This window comes from Argopecten irradians, chromosome 1, assembly GCF_041381155.1.
Source record: "Argopecten irradians isolate NY chromosome 1, Ai_NY, whole genome shotgun sequence".
In the NCBI taxonomy this organism is placed as follows: Eukaryota; Metazoa; Mollusca; class Bivalvia; order Pectinida; family Pectinidae; genus Argopecten; species Argopecten irradians.
The window spans coordinates 5,928,448-5,945,186 of NC_091134.1; the positions used below are offsets into that span (position 1 = coordinate 5,928,448).

At 35.2% G+C, this 16,739-nt stretch overlaps 1 protein-coding gene across 1 annotated transcript; it reads left to right on the plus strand.

Moving 5' to 3' along the window:
- Positions 1–5,774: 5,774 nt before the first annotated feature.
- LOC138316169 (synaptotagmin-B-like) lies at positions 5,775–16,197 on the plus strand. The gene is made up of 7 exons (XM_069257731.1): positions 5,775–5,880; positions 6,009–6,187; positions 10,905–11,133; positions 11,735–11,895; positions 12,310–12,807; positions 13,385–13,502; positions 13,715–16,197. Exons 3-7 carry the CDS (start codon positions 10,938–10,940, stop codon positions 14,020–14,022), a joined length of 1,281 nt encoding a protein of 426 aa, XP_069113832.1. The 5' UTR covers positions 5,775–5,880; positions 6,009–6,187; positions 10,905–10,937; the 3' UTR covers positions 14,023–16,197.
- Positions 16,198–16,739: the final 542 nt, after the last annotated feature.

Sequence of the window (16,739 nt, forward strand, 5' to 3'; positions counted from 1 at the left end):
ATGGTCAGGTCTTTCAGATTAAGCTGGAAAAAAGACGTTAAGAAAATCTACAAAAACAGAAATAAATTGCAATGTTTTTCAAATAAGGTTAAACAACATAATACAGAAAAAGACAACCATAAAGAATTCATTACATGCATGTATAAATATATAATTCGAATAATGACGAAATAGTTTACATAAATATTTAGTTAAAACGTTTTCTTAATATATTAATCGATTGATGATGGCGTTACTCACCTGATGTGAACAGTCAGATATGTCTATTTCTTTCTTGTGTATTCTATACAATGAACGAAAAGGAGAAACAAACAGATGATAACTATTTGTATCAGTCCCAACGGTTTCCTCCTTTGCACGTTCCACAACACGTGCGTGGAAATCATCGATGGATTTGTCGTTAAAGCATAGAAATCATATCATTGGTTGTTACAGTGCTCCCTTAAACTCTAGCCACATGATGATACCACTAAGCTAGCATACACGGATTCTCGAATCCTCCAAACGCATTTCTGCGACTTTTAAAACGCACGATCGTCGAACAAAACAATAGTATTTGTATTGTATTGTTATATATCATACAAGTTTCAAATCTTTCAGAAAACAAAACATTAATAAAAAAAGATAATCAGCATTTTGTTTTGAGCTCATCTGGCCTGAAGTGCCGGTGAGGTTATGTCATGACGCGGCGTCAGACGTCCGTCCGTGCGTCGTTCGTCCGTCAACATTTCCTTTAAATCGCTATTAGTCATAGAGCTCTACATGGATCAAATTCGGCCAGAAACTTCGTTATAGATGCTCCACCGCAGACAGAACCTAAATGATATCATGACTTGGACAATAAGGTGTGTTTATACGTGTATATATTTGTCTCATTAACACAAAAAAATCAAATGATTTAAATTTAAAATCTAAAAATTTTAGGTGCATGCGCAATCAGTACTGCATTCCATATAGGACAGTACCGCATAATTTTTTCGGGATACAATTAATTATTTTTGGTATTTCTATCTTGAAGTAAAATTAGAAGCTCAAACTTTTAAATGGTGGTAATAGTGTAAAGTAAGTAATTTTTGTAACAGAAGAAAAATACTCATCTGCTTCTGTTTTTGATATAGAATAAAAATACCATTTGTCAGCGATGGAACATCTTTAAGCGAAAGGGAACAGAATTTGTATAGATTAGGGGAAATAGAGGTAAATTCTATAAGTCGCTACTAGTCGTAGAGTTCTGGAATAATTGTAACCAAATTTGGCCAGAAACATCATCTCAGGAAGGGGAACATAAGTTGTATATATATTTGCTCTGACCCCCTGGTGGCAGACGGGGCCTGGCGCAGTAGGAGATATAGAGGTAGATATCTAAATTCTTTCAGAAAAAGGAATAATGAACTTGTTTTCAGAACATAACTTTACATTACAAACCAGGTAAGCGATACAGGCCCTCTGGGTATCTTGTTATTTATCACATCTTGCCAAAACTACCTGTTAGCGTATGTTATGCAGTTTCCGTCATAAATCCGTCAATTGTCAATTCCTGTAAGCCGACGAAAGTCATAAATGTTGAATGTAAAGACGGATATCCGTGAGAGGAAATATTGGTACTCTACTAGTCTTAACGGTACTCTGCTAGTCTTAATGGTACTCTACTAGTCTTAGAACTCTTAAATGGGTTCTAACCAAGCTTGATCAGAAACAACCCCGGAGAAGGGAGTCTGTATATATGTTGAGTGTGATCCCAAATACAGGGGGCTATACAAATAGAAAAGGAGAAGTTGTTCCTTTCAATTGGTAATAGGCAGATTTTAATCGAATCTGGTAAGACACATTATTTAGGAAAGTGAAATAGATTTTATATATAACAACTACCTTCCCTGGGGCAGGAGGAAAGGACCTAAGCAGCGGAAAATATCTAATTACAATTGCACATAGTACTAAAAGACATCGTTCGTGTATTTGAACAGAACGTATAGTATATGTACGTCTGGTACAAAATTGTTTTAAGTCTTCTGTCCAAATAAGTCCTCCTCAAGAATATAATGTTTTCGCATACTCAATACAATATCTTCCTTAGTCCATATTGAGCTCTTGTTTTGAAGTCTGCCGTAATTTTCATACGCAAGAATCAAATAGAACTTTTTACGGCACATATCACTTTAAATATATGATAATTTCAATAAGGAAAATAACAAAAACGACGATATATATACAATAACTTGATCATTTCTATATTCCTATAGAGAATAACCCTATGTTAGGATCAGCAGCAAGTTACTATTAAATTGTACCCGTGTTGTCCAAACTAACGATTGTGGAAATGATGAAGGTAGGTTGAGTGGAATAAATATACTTTGTATAATGATTGATTATCTACTCGAGTGGCTCTAGTAAGACACAAATATATGAAAGCTCAAAATGTGAGTTTCTTATTAATCAGTTTCCGAACATGGTATATCATACTTTGATTATTTTACTTACTAACAACTTAGACGACTGTCTAATGAATCAATTCGTCTTCACTGTCTAATTATCCGATGAATTTGTTTGTTTGACTTTTACGGCCTATTGACAACTAAGGTCATTTAGGGCAAATTAACCATTATTTAATGGCAGTTTGATATAAAATATAAGCCTTAAAAAACTTAAACATATTTCAGCAAAGTTGCAAGATTAGCTACATTAAGAACAATATGAACAACGGACTCACCTGAATACATGTACAAATACATGACATTAGGGAATCTTAAAAACATACGGTATTTCAATGGTTATAACCTCTTAGATGTCCTCAATGTCGTATGCTTATTATGATATCGCCTCTTTGACCCGTGTCGGCGTAACAGTGTCTCCGCCACAGCAAAAACAAGTAAATAATTAAATTTCAATTGATAAAAACATCTAAATGCAAAGGGTCATTATAATAAATTATATTGTCTTTTCCCTGGGGAAATTAGTCATATTAATAAGCATTGCAAAATCTAATGAACCAATGCAGAATTCAATTTGCTGTATCATAATTAAAAGTTATTTTATCACATAACTGGTTCGTCAAGGCATGTCATACGGTCATGTCATAAATGTCGTAAGACACGTGTGTAATAACTTTATTGTGACATATGTAGTTTTGACGTCATAATCTTAATATGACGCCGCATGATTGTCTCAGTAGACGGAAAAGTCATATCCGAACAGGTTTTCTACTGTTATATATAGAGAAAAAATTAAAAAGTTTCACTTATATTTCTATTAAAAAAGTTATTATACTTACTTTTCCCTGGCGTCTCAATGTTTGCTCGTCCGTGTGTGGAAGGCTCTTTGGCGTATGTTTGTTCGGTTCTAAGGTTAAGGTTCGTAATGCTGGCGTCGTTGCTATCATTGTCAGCCAACTATAACCAAGGACTCTCAGGATGCATATGTCCCATCGTGGACTTATCAAATGGCCTTGTAGAGGAGTATGTCATCTTCTGAAACGTAAAGTCTATACTCTTCTGAATGTATAGATAGTTATCTATCTTATTTTACGGGCACGTAAATTTAAATAATCATTTCACCAAAGAAGAACTTATGTCTTTAAAGCAATTTCAATGTGGCAAGACTTGTAATCGATGGCATAATATCTCTATTAATATTTGATAACAGTTACATATGTATCACCATTACTTAATATCCTATTGTCCAATACATGTATATGTCTTTGTTTACGTACTATCAGCGGCTGGTATTGTAAGGTCGCGTCAGATTTAGAAGGTTTGTGGAAGTCGATGAAGGAAAAAACAGAAGAACGTTAAACAAGCTAAAACTTTAATGATACACAATAAAAACTCTTCAGTTACAATAAATATAGTCTGATACTGATATTGTAGTCACACATGCTTACGATCCAACTGACAGCTTAGCGGACAATAGCTATGGAGTACTATTTAAACATTGTATTAAGATTACAAACGATCATAACTTTATATTTGGGATTCTTACAAATTCTTGATAATTAATATTGCCCTAATTACAACAAAACACATTAAAATACACTTTAAACATACATATGTGTGTTACTACAAAGCTAAACTTCAATGTCTTTTCGCACAAAAAGACATATTTTCATATGGGATCTCTCGCTCCCTCTCTTACAAATATAGTAACAAATATGAACACACTCTAAATTTACGTCACAGTTTTGATAATTGACTTAATAATTATATATAAAGATGATAGGTAGTGAGATAGGTAAATAAGCTACAAAAACATTTCATCGTCGACATAATGAACTTACTTTATCTCACTTTTCACTATCCTTTCTCTCATTACAGTCGACGCACCTCCGGAGGTTATAGTGAACAGCTCCGAAACAACCAAGGAAGAAGGATTCACCTGACGACGGAACCATGACGCATCAGTATCATCAAAGATGTATGAAGGTAAGTCTAAAACACAAGACTTACCGACTGTTTGTTCCTCATATAAGGAACACAATGTATTGGTTTTTTTGGGGGGATCGGTACTCTTTGTACTTGTATTGTCCTAATAATCGTGTAATTGCATGGACGTCTCTTTGGTTACTGATTTCGATAATAGCAAAACGATATTTTTCATATTTGCAGCTTACAATTTATACTTTTCATCTCATTTTTGGATTTTAGGACTTCCAAAAAAACCCAGAGAAGATCTTAGTAACATATTACTTTGATATCATTTACAAGACACATCTTTTTTTTGTTTTAAAATGTTTAATAAAGTGATCTCTATCTCAACAGGGCAGGTGAACTTATGCCGTGACACGACGTCCGTGGTCCGGCCGTCCGTCCTTTCGTCCGGCGTCAACTTTTCCATTTAAACAATTTCTTCCCCAAAAGTAGGAGACCCTGAACATTGCCTTGTTCAAATTAATGACATTGACCTGCATTCAAGGTCACAGGAGTAAAATAAGATAAAATCATTAAACGAAATCTAATAATAACCAAGAGATCCAGAGACCTGATATTAGGTCTGTAACATGCTGTAATACAGGGCTAACTAGTTTCTTCAAATGAATGACCTTGACCTTCATTCAATGTCACAGGGTATAATAGGCTAAAATCCTGAAACACAGAGGTCTAGCCACTTGATATTACCTGGGTCATTCATAGAAATTCTTCTTGACTCTCTTTTGACATAAATATGGACTAAGTTTACCAGATAGAAGTTTAATGGTGGAAACAAGTGAAAAATTCGATTTCCAAAAAAATGGGAAATACTTTTAAAGAGTATAGTACTTTCGTATGTTTTCTAATCGAGAGCTTTTATTCAGACTAAAATATCGTATTATTTCCTCCAATGAGAGAGAAGCATATACTTACAATATAACAGATACGTAAGAAATTGAAAGTTATACCCTTGATATTTTGTCAATTTTGTTTGGAGAACTCCCAACACATTTGCAATTTGAACGCCGTTCAAACTAATCAAATAATCCATATGAGTGGTTTGATCGCTTTAAATTATCCGATTTAAGATTAAACGTAGATTTAACCGGCTTGTGGTTAAAACACTAGTTTAAACTAAAACAAGTTTCTGAACTTAGCACATCCTTTATCTGTGAAATTTGTATGATCATATTAAATCATCGGTGAAAATCGAAAACTTATAATCACTTTGACCGACACTATTTTTATAATTTAGTTCTGTGTATGTATCCAGCCTCTGTTTCCAGTGAAGGTTTTGGCCTGGTAACAGGTGGACAGAGTGAATCATACACAGATCAATACTGGTACGTCAACAGTTGTTCACGGCCCGATCAACACAACACAGGACGGACGCAGCCCATATATACCGCGGGCTATTAACACCAATTAGCCGACACCGGAGACTTGTATATCGTTAAATGTCAAAGCTGAATATTTTAATGTATGTATATGCTATATTGTGAGATATAGAAAAATAGAACACTGAGTAACATTATATTTGCTGTATATTAACTGCATACTGGAAAGACAGAAGTTTTGAAAGTTTTTAGATACTTTTTCAACTTTCAGAAACTTTTTATTTCCGTATATTGATGGCGAGGAGAACACAGAAGAACTATATTCACCAAGATCACGCTACTATATGTATTTCACAGGACTGTAAACACCATTGGACGACGTGTGATTTTGCATCAAATGCAAAATGGCGGAACTGTTTGTAGCGTCACATTATTAGGACGCCAATACAGGTTTGTATGCTAAGCAATAGAATGAGCTGTGTATTTCAGATGTCGATTTTGTCATCTTAGTTTCTAAGGTATTCATTTGACATGTAATTATCTTTGCGCAAAATACACAACAGTGGATGAGATTACTGATGGCGTTACAGTTAAATTGTTCAATAGAAAATGAAGGGGAAAAATATGATTCAAACTTAAGCATTATAAAACAGAAGTTCCGTAGACTGCTGTTGGTGAAATTTTATCATAAACTAGTATGTTGCTGATTTGAAATTCATGTTAGACTCTGAACGTTGTTCGACTATTTATCCAGGTACTCGGGCTTTCCTCCACCTCTGTGTTGAGTGGTATAACTCAATATACTATCGATACTCTATCCAAAAACATGGCAATGCACTACATAAAAACTTATTATAGATCGTTTGTAAAAGGCAGATAAAACAACAATATATACCAGCGAGAATTCAAATCAGTCAATCATAAATTATTGTAATATTGAACAATAACTGCCGGGCAACTTCTACACTTTCAGTTAGATATATTCTTTCAAAACATCCCAAAAATAATTTGATGAAAATATCTTTAGGTGAAACTCACAAAATAAAAACTATTTCATGAAAATATTAAATCAAAAGCAAAAGCCTATATATATCGTATCTAGATTTCCAATATAAATAAAATTCCAAATAAAGAAAAAATAAAGAAATGATTAAAACATAATGGCAATATTAACCAATGTAATTTCATTTAATCTTCCATTTTCTCCTCGACTTTACAAGGTTAAAAGGAAAAGATGGTGTTGAACCTATGTAAACAATGACTTCAATTATGCAGAAAATATGCTTTTACCAAATCTGGCTTTCTTTCATTACAATGACTAGGTGTTTCATTGTTATATTTGTGAGATTTTGCATTAGAATTAATGATTATGGAATGTTTGATTTTTTTAAAAGCTTGAACTTAAAGATACTACACCGCTGACAAATGACATCGTTTCGCTATCAAAAAAGGAGCAGACGAATTAGTATTTTTTCTTCAGTTACTTAATTTACACCATTATCACCAGTGAAAAGTTTGAGCTTCTAATTTTGATTCAACATATAAATACTAATAATAATTAAATAATTAAATGCTCTGTCGGCGGTGTAGCATCTTTATATCGGTACACGCTATAAAACGACAAATACAATTTTTATATCATGTAAAACAATATATTAATAGTTTAATATTTATAAAAAAACACCACGTCGTTGTCCATAAAACGCCAGTGACCATCACATTATATTCTACATAATTACTACAAGGCCAGTGACCGTGTGATTGTCCATATCAAGTCAGTGACCACCACCTAACAGTACAGTAAATTATCAACTTATACTGATACTGGCATTCCTCCAATATCTTGTCTGTATAGTGAGGTTGGATATACGTGGATGTATATTTTTGACAGCTAAATCATTATTTTAACATGTATTTAAGATGTAAACAATTAGTTGTAATAAATATCCAAGGTCAAGCAGATGTGTGAGTTTGAAGCTTATTAGAACATGACGTATTCTACAGAGGGAGACAGACGTACAGAATAATCAACAAGTGTATAATGCCCGTCAACTTGAATCGTTAATTAAACGCTTGGCTTTATTTCCTATAACTTTTTCGGACGAATCATAAAAAAGATTTGGCGTTCTTTAGTTAAGGTATAACCTTTACTTTTTCAATAAAGATTATAAAAATCACTGTTCGTCACAAGGCAGGAACGCTCTATTATCAGAACAAATTATCGACCTTTATCAAAAATTATCATATTCATATATTTATCATGTCGATAAATAAAATCAAATGGAGCCAATCACTGTTAAATCCTCTTATAAACTACAGTTGAGTCATACATAAAGAACTTGTATATAGCTTTATTGTACCGGGTCATACAGTATATAGCCTCTGGAGAACTAGTATTTGGAAGTATAGTCTTACCGCATACTGTTTTGGCTCTCAATACAGGATATGTCAGACTGAGCCATAATACCGACGGTCCCGCCAGGCGTCCCAAATCATTTTTTGCAACAAGAACTACCACATTTATTGCTTAAATTGGTTTTTGGCCAGTATACAACACCCAAAGCAATCCTTGCCGGGGTGCATAAGCAACTGACGCGGAAATGTGTAAATTAAGCTTTATCTTGTGATTTCTTGATTGATTAATTAACGTCCTGTTAACAGTCAGGGTCATGCAAGTTCGGCCTCCGATGTGTGCAGTGTTTAGTGTGTATGAAGTGCATGGTGCGTGTTTTGGGAGACTGTGGTATATTAGTGTTGTGTTTTATCTCAAAATGGTTAGCAGCTGACGACTGGTTCGCCCGTTATCAGTATGATATGATCGGGCGAGGTGTGTCTTGGCATGCTTCATTGATATAACGCTATAAAAAGGGCAACATTTCCACTATTCTAAAAGACACAACAAAAATATACCACAGTCTCCCCCAAAACACACCCACACTTCATACACGCTTTACACCACATGCATGGAAGGCCGTCATTACATGGACAGTGTTTTTGGACATGTTAGTTTTGTGTCTTCTTGCATAGTGGAAATCTTGCCCTTTTTATAATCTTATATCACTGAAGCATGCTGCCGAAGACACCAAGCAACACATCTCATCCTTTCACATTATACTGACAACGGATGAACCAGTCGTTCCACTCCCTGTATGCTGAGCGCTTAGTAGAAGCAGACACTACAACTTTTATAGACTTTGTCGTGTCTCGACCAGGGGACAGAACCCAGAGCCTATCTCACAGGGGCGAGCGCTCAGGGATTTCATTTCGCAACTCAGACCCATTTTATTCTACTGTGGTTACATTGTTTGTTTGTTTGTTTGAACGTCCTATTAATAGCTATGGTCATGTAAGGACGGTCTCCCATGTATGTGGTGTGTTGCGTGTATGTTGTGCGAGGTGCGTGTTTTGGGAGACTGTGGTATATTCATGTTGTGTCTTGTTGTATAGTGGAACTGTTGCCCTTTTTATAGTGCTATATCACTGAAGCATGCCGTCGAAGACACCAAGCAACACACCCCAACCGGTCACATTATACTGACAACGGGCGAACCAGTCGTCCCACTTCCTGTATGCTGAGCGCCAAGCAGGAGCAGAAACTACCACTTTTATAGACTTTGGTGTGTCTCGGCCAGGGGACAGAACCCAGAGCCTTCCTCACAGGGGCGAATGCTCAACTCAAGGCCAAAAGTGAGGCAGTGCCAAGGGAGGCATTAGGAAAGATAAAGTCATTTAGGAGGAAGAGAAAAAATAAGATCCTATATTTAGCCGCCTTTTACGATCATGCAATAGGGGCAGCAGGTACAATTCTAACGCCCTACCTGTAGGGCTCACTGTATTTACGTTTAAATTTTTTTGCATGTTTTATTTTTTCACAATTTCTACCCGCGAAAATCAGCTAGTAAATTCGTTGCTAAGGTTATGTAGATTATTTAGATATTTTGATTGCAGGCAAATTTTTTTCCCTCAAAATTCTGGGATGAAATGTTTACCTAAGTGAACATCCTTTCACGTTCAGGAGATAATGTCGTCCGTTTGTATATATATATATATATTTCCATAGTGTGATTGTCCTCTGATCAGTACACTGTCCCATGGAGTGAGCGGTATTGATCGGAAGTAAGTATAGGACTGTCACAACAGCTGTCCAATAGATTGATATCTACGCTTCGAAACTATTTCATATATACACATATCAAACAGTTGCTTCAAAAAACATCGATATTGTGCAAGGCGAGTTGTTTGGGCTCAGGTATAAACCTGTATTAAATGGCGGAAAGTAGGTTCATCGTCTACAACTTTTTATCAACATTGTTTTGTTACTGTCAAAGCGTGACCCATATAGGTTGGAAGTCTGAAATATATCATAGATAACGTATATATCAATTGACGGCGTTTTAAAATTATTTCCCCCGAAATGAACTAGCCATAGTTTAAAACTCCTTTTTCCTTACAGTTTTCTAAGTTTCAAAAACAATTCCCAATCCTTAATGACCAGTCTGTTTGCTGTAATATGATAAGTGAAATCAAACAAGCGTCTTTCCAGCAAACTAACACCGTGTTACGAACGGAATATCACATCAGTGGTAGGCATGGGGAAATAATGAATAAATGTTGAAGATAGTAACAAAATAATGAAAGGAGAGAGAGACCAGGGCAATCTTTTCACAACACCATTTTGTATTAAATGTACGAACTCCATAAGTTGTATAATTGTCTTGTATTATTATGGGTTGCAAACAATAGTTTCTTTAGTCCTCTCATCGAGTGCGCATGTAAAGAAACAATCACAAATGACAAGTAAGGTTAAAGTTAACATTAATCCTACGTTGTTCCAAACTACCGCACTAAATCAGGTTGTTGACAAAAGAGAGAAAGTCGGTAACTAGCTCTGAAGCCAAAAAGCATCCACTTATAAAAAAGAAAGCATTCAATGAAAACAAATAGTGTAAACTAATTTACCGGTATACAATATTTCGCGTCTACAATGTTTTCAACATATTGGCTAATAAATCATTTCACGAAACAAATTGACCCCCGGGCTCTTTAAGTGAAAATCTGTGGTTTACTGTGGCCAATGATTCTAAAGTTTATAATTTGTAGAAAGGGATGTTAAATGATATTGCATTTCTATTTGTGCATTTTTTTAATTTCATATGTGTTTTGAAAGGTTCCATGGGAGAAGTATTGGAACATCAACACGATGATCTTTGCCAGTGTATCGGGAGGTCAGATACATGATTCAGACGTACTCCAACTCGACGTATGGGACAAGCTGGCCATCCTCGCTGCTGTTGGTCTCTTCTTTGCCCTGGCACTGCTCTGTATGGTCTGCGTGTTATCGCCATTCTGCTGGCTGTACAAATTCTGTCCGTTTCAGTACGACAAACCATCAGAAGGTAAGTTATACAGACGTATCAGAGTTCGGAATAAGGAAGCACGACGTATGTGTGATAGTATGTGTGCATTACCATGATTCTATTACAATTTATGCATCGACATTTCCTTCAATACAAATCTTTAAATACACGATTCTTTAATAACATGTTTCAAAGAGATATGATCTTCCATAAAATGCTTCAAAGAGACAATCCAGTGAAGTATATTATACTTAACCACGCGAATGAAATAATGACTTCATATCACTATTGTTCTATATTCCTTATGACAAATAAATGGTTAAATAGAGATAAATAATGACGAAATCCAGTTTATTATTAACAATTTTAATTCATGCGATGGAGTTCTTGGTGGTATATCTATACGATTAAGCAGGTCTTGTGGTTGGCAGTAAGGTTCACAAATGAAATAAAGAGCTGTCAGTTGCTAATTACACATGATCACACATCTACGTAGGTACAATACAATATTGTAAGAGCGATTTGAGTAGTTAGAAAGCCATAAGAAAGAGACTAGATTCCATTTGATGAAACCTACATAGAGATTTAAGTTTTAGAATGAAATAAATGCATGGGAAAGGGGAAACTTTCTGTTCCACAGTTTCGCCCTACTCACCGCCGGGATACGGAGCAACCCAATATGACGTCACAAAGGAACGGTCTTTCAAGGGCAAGCGAAAAGGTCGTCTCGGGTCCATCAAGGAAGATTATTCGTCCGAGTGGTCAGACTCGAGTGGACCAACAATAATTGAAATGAAAAAGGTTATTAGAACTTATTCATTATAAACGAATGCATGTTTTGTGGTATTTTTCCTGATAACGGCTCAATAAACAATTCATACATAACATTACGCTGAAAACTAGGTTAATGATCGCTGTATCAATAGAAGGTGTGTATGGCTGATGCTGATGATTTAGATTTATGTGTGGTATAGATGAAATATAAATTTCCCCCGCATAAATAACGGAAAATGACCTTCATTAACTGTCATGTAATATTTGGTACGAGATATTGAGCGATATATATATATATACTAAGCAATACGAACTAAAAACTGTAAAAAAAAAAAAAATAGATTAATGTTAATGAGCATTCTCATCGTTATTGTAATGTCATTATCCTTTTATTTCTATTTGTTAAATTCCGCGCAGTACCTATTCGTTTCTCCCTTACAGACAAGTGTCAGAGGGCCTCCGTCCTTTCCAGATTCTATGTTAACGGATCAGGCTCACGCCGTTTTAAAGTCGGGAGATATAGAGTTCTCTTTAAAGTATGACCTGCTTGAGGGGAAGCTATTTCTGAAGATCCAACAGATTAAGAACTTATCCTTACAAGACATCAACGCAGTTATATCTCCATATGTTCGGGCACGGTTTTACAGGGCACCAAAACAACTCTTCAGTTTCGGCAAAGACAATGTGATAAATAACCTGGATGTGGAGGTGCAAACTAAAATGCAGAAAGCGAGTGAAAATCCGGTTTTTAACGAGACTTTCTCGTTGATTGTGGATCAACGAGATCTTCCATTGTATACTATACGGCTTCAGCTCTGCGACTTTGATAAATTCTCCAGACATATCCTCCTAGGAGAAGCGACGGTAATGGTGAAAAAGCTTGACTTTCAGGAGATCACGGAGATTATGTTTACCGAAAAACTTGAACTTCCTTCTGAGGTAATTCGTATTTTCAATATTTGGTTGTTTATTCTAATTGTTATGGATATTAACAAATTGAATAATGACAAGAAATAGTGTTCGTTTTGCAGTTGCTGCTTACAAATCATGAGTTTGTGTATGTCAATTCTGAAAACAGCTGAAAATATGAAGGTCACAGTGACCTAGATAAGCGATTGTTCTATTTTAGCGTTACAAGCTTCAATGATTTTACTAAAGACGTTCATTTTGCATCAATTCAGTAGTTTGAGATTAGTGTTTAGTACTGCATGTAGATCCTGACCTCCTTCAGATGATAATATTCTAGGATTATATAGACTGGGTGACGGGGATAAATCGAAGTTATATTCAATTAACGGTATCGTCTGTCAGCTTCACATCTTCTGGATTTTGCATGTTTTAAAAATCTTTTTTTTTGTTATTATGTTTGGTTTATGAGATAATCCGAAGAAAATACCTACACTGCAGGATAATATTGTGTCTGCTGCCCATTTCGTGATCGTAAAAACGCGGTTAAATTTGAAATGTTGACCTTTGGTGTGATTGCTGGTCGGAGTTTTCTTTGTTTATGTTATAGGAAGACCTTGGGGAAATATGTCTTGGTATGAACTATCTGCCTACAGCCGAGAAACTCTACCTGACTGTGGTCCGCGTGCGTGGTCTTAAGGCCATGAATCGGACAACCAATACTACAGGTAATTCAATTAGGGAGGGTAGAAAAAACAAATAATATTTCTTGTAACAATTAAATAATACTTTACGCCATCAACCTCACATAAATATTTCAACTGTTTTACGGACGTTAAAAAACGAACGAAACGGAAATTCAAAAGGTGTTACTGGTTTGCTATCAGATTCCATAATTAGGCTTCCGTGAATAATAAGCATTTTCTGTGTTAAATTACAGATGCCTATGTTAAGGTTGTTCTCATGCATGAAGGGAGACAACTCAAAAAAGTAAAAACCGTAATAAAACGATCGAATTTGAACCCGGAATTTGACGAAACCTTCGCATTCGACATACCAGGTCAGGAGCTCAACAATGTTTACTTTTGTGCAGCTGTCATTCATGCGAATAAAGAGCTGAGACAACACAGACTTATAGGCCGGATGTATTTGGGACCGAGTTTTAGCACAGATGCGCATGCGCACTGGGTTGAAATGACACAAAACCAACGGAAACAAGTGACATGTTGGCATAAACTCCACTGTTAATGTCTCCTACTTCTAGACACATATGTCACAAAACATTCGGCCGACAAAATGGGAACAACTTGGTCAACCACTGGCCAATAATGGTGATAATTGAGCAACTCTTAACATACATCATGTTTTTGCGTAGAGCAATATACCAATTACAGTACAGTTCAGGCGCAGCAACACATTGCACACATGGGAGGCCGTCCCTCAAAGACTCTGATAATAGAATATTAATAAATTACTCAAACCAAACAGAGAACATTGTGTTAAGCTTTCAGCCAAGGTCATTTAGGGCCTTGGTAGATGGACAATATTAAAATCAAGATAAGAAGTTCATTATTTGTTTTAGAAATAGTCATTTTTTGTCAAGGATGTATAAAAGGTTGTGGATGGTAAAATGATTTTTTATCGATTAAAACAAATAACCAATGATTAAAGATGCTCCACCGCCGACAGAGCATACATGATATTCATCACTTGAACAGTAATTGGTGTTTAATCTTGTATATATTTGTATAATTAGCACAAAAAATGTAATAAAATAATTTATTTTGCCTTTGGTGCATAAGCAATCAGTATTTCATTCCATATAGGATATAGTGACATGGGATTTTTTCGGGATGCAATTAATTATTTCTCATATTTTTAACTTAAAGTAAAATTAGAAGCTCAAACTTTTCAATGGTGGTAATCGTGTAAAGTAAGTAACTTTTTTAACTGAAGAAAAATACTTAATCGTCTGCTCATATTTTTGATAGTGAAAAAATAACGTTTGTCAGCGATGGAGCATCTTTAACAAAAAGAGTCACAGGATGCTATCATGCTAAAATTTACATCTTGTAACATTTGGAAAATGCTTTGGAAGCAATTGTAGCATTAGTGGCATTATTATTTAGTATTACCTCAAAGATAATGGGTGTACAGATGATATAATTTATGTTAGGCTTAAATAGTATGTAGTTTTCAATAAGTGGTTATGACACTGTTCATGGCTTTTGTGTAGTCCTAAGTTATCCATATCTAACGTATTAGGGCTATATATTAATTTGTATCTTCAGTTGTGATATTTAGAAAGTGCTTCGCGTGTCTGGGTAGACTAGGAAGCTTTTTTATTGTTTTTACCCGAGATGACGTCACGTGTTGATTATTTCAGTATTGTTGGAGTGAGTATTACATTTTATACATATGTTAAATATATATTGAATTATTAAATTCTGTTTTAATTATGTAACAAATGTTATTCTCGTGCAGTAATTATGGATGAGTCTGTAATTGTTTGATCAAAAAAATAACCATATGTGACCTAGGCACCGTTACGATATCGTCATTAAAATGATAATATGACGTCAGAAATGACAATTGTACGGGAAAAATGTTTTTAATTACCAAAATGTTTTTTTCTTTCAAAAAATACCGACATTAATGGTGTTTTTTTTCGTTTTTTTCCCAAATCTGTATCCGTCTTCTTTGAGATTTTATGACAATCGTCTCAATATATCCATGCTCGCTCGTCAAGCTCACTGAAACAAAATAAAAATTGAGACTTGTTTTATAGAATTTCATATCAGATGGACACAGATTTCTGATATTTGATATATCCGAAAAAAATCTATCTTTTGATAGTAGTAATAGCTGTATACATAAAGAGTGTATTAAATATTCAGTACTGTAATTCTTTTCACAAATATAATACTTTATGTTACATTTGTATTGCAATTACTGTGTTATATATTCTGTACACCTGCTCTACCGATATCAGAATACCACAAATTGTATCATACAGGGCTATTGTCACGCCGCTGTTACACGATGGCGTGGGTGATGTTAGTTCCCGTATAGCATATACCACTTAACTGAATGGGCGGACCCGGACCTGGTCTACCGGTTATAAGACTTCCTGGTTCTCGGAATCGTGATACGGATGTGTCTTTAAAACGTCTTCAAGTCAAGTTTCCATTGTTCAAGATTTCTCATTTTTTTACATTATTATCATCGCCCTGCTACGCTTGAAATAGATATAACTATTTAGATATATAATCGCTTGCACGATGGTGTGATAGTCTTGAGCGACAGCTGTACGATGGAGCAGATACATGTAGATATCAATTATTGAGTTATATTCAGCTTTTGTAATCTGAGATATAGTCAGAAATTCAAAAGTAATTTTGTTCATACTGTATGATCTGTTTGTTTTCCCAAAATAAAAGTAAAATAACAAATCAAATGTTTTCTCTGTTCAAAGCTATGGCGATTTAAATACGTTAATGAGCTTGTGTCTTTAGAGCAGTAATATGATTCAAACAAAATCAAAATATTAATACCGATCAAGAAAAGTGAGTTACAGTGAAATTGAAATATTCGAAATGCCTGTGATTACTACTCATCCACCTGTACATTGACACGTACATTTCATGTCCTGTTACAGACGACTTAACGTCGTGCATCACAACTGTCGGCCCCAAACATTACATGGGAATCGGATGACGAAACAGCCGCATGATGTAGTCGAATGATATCAGGTAACCCATACTATATATCTTATCTAGGCCGATCTGTAATTATACACTTGGTCACCAGTAGTGTCTATTTTCATATTGCGCATACTGAACGCATCAAACAAATGTCAGGAATTTTATCATTTTGTCCTATGTTTCAACTCATGATGTAAGAACGCATCATGTTCCCTATGAAAATTTAATACCCCTTAAGGCTCACATAGCGACGGCTTACAC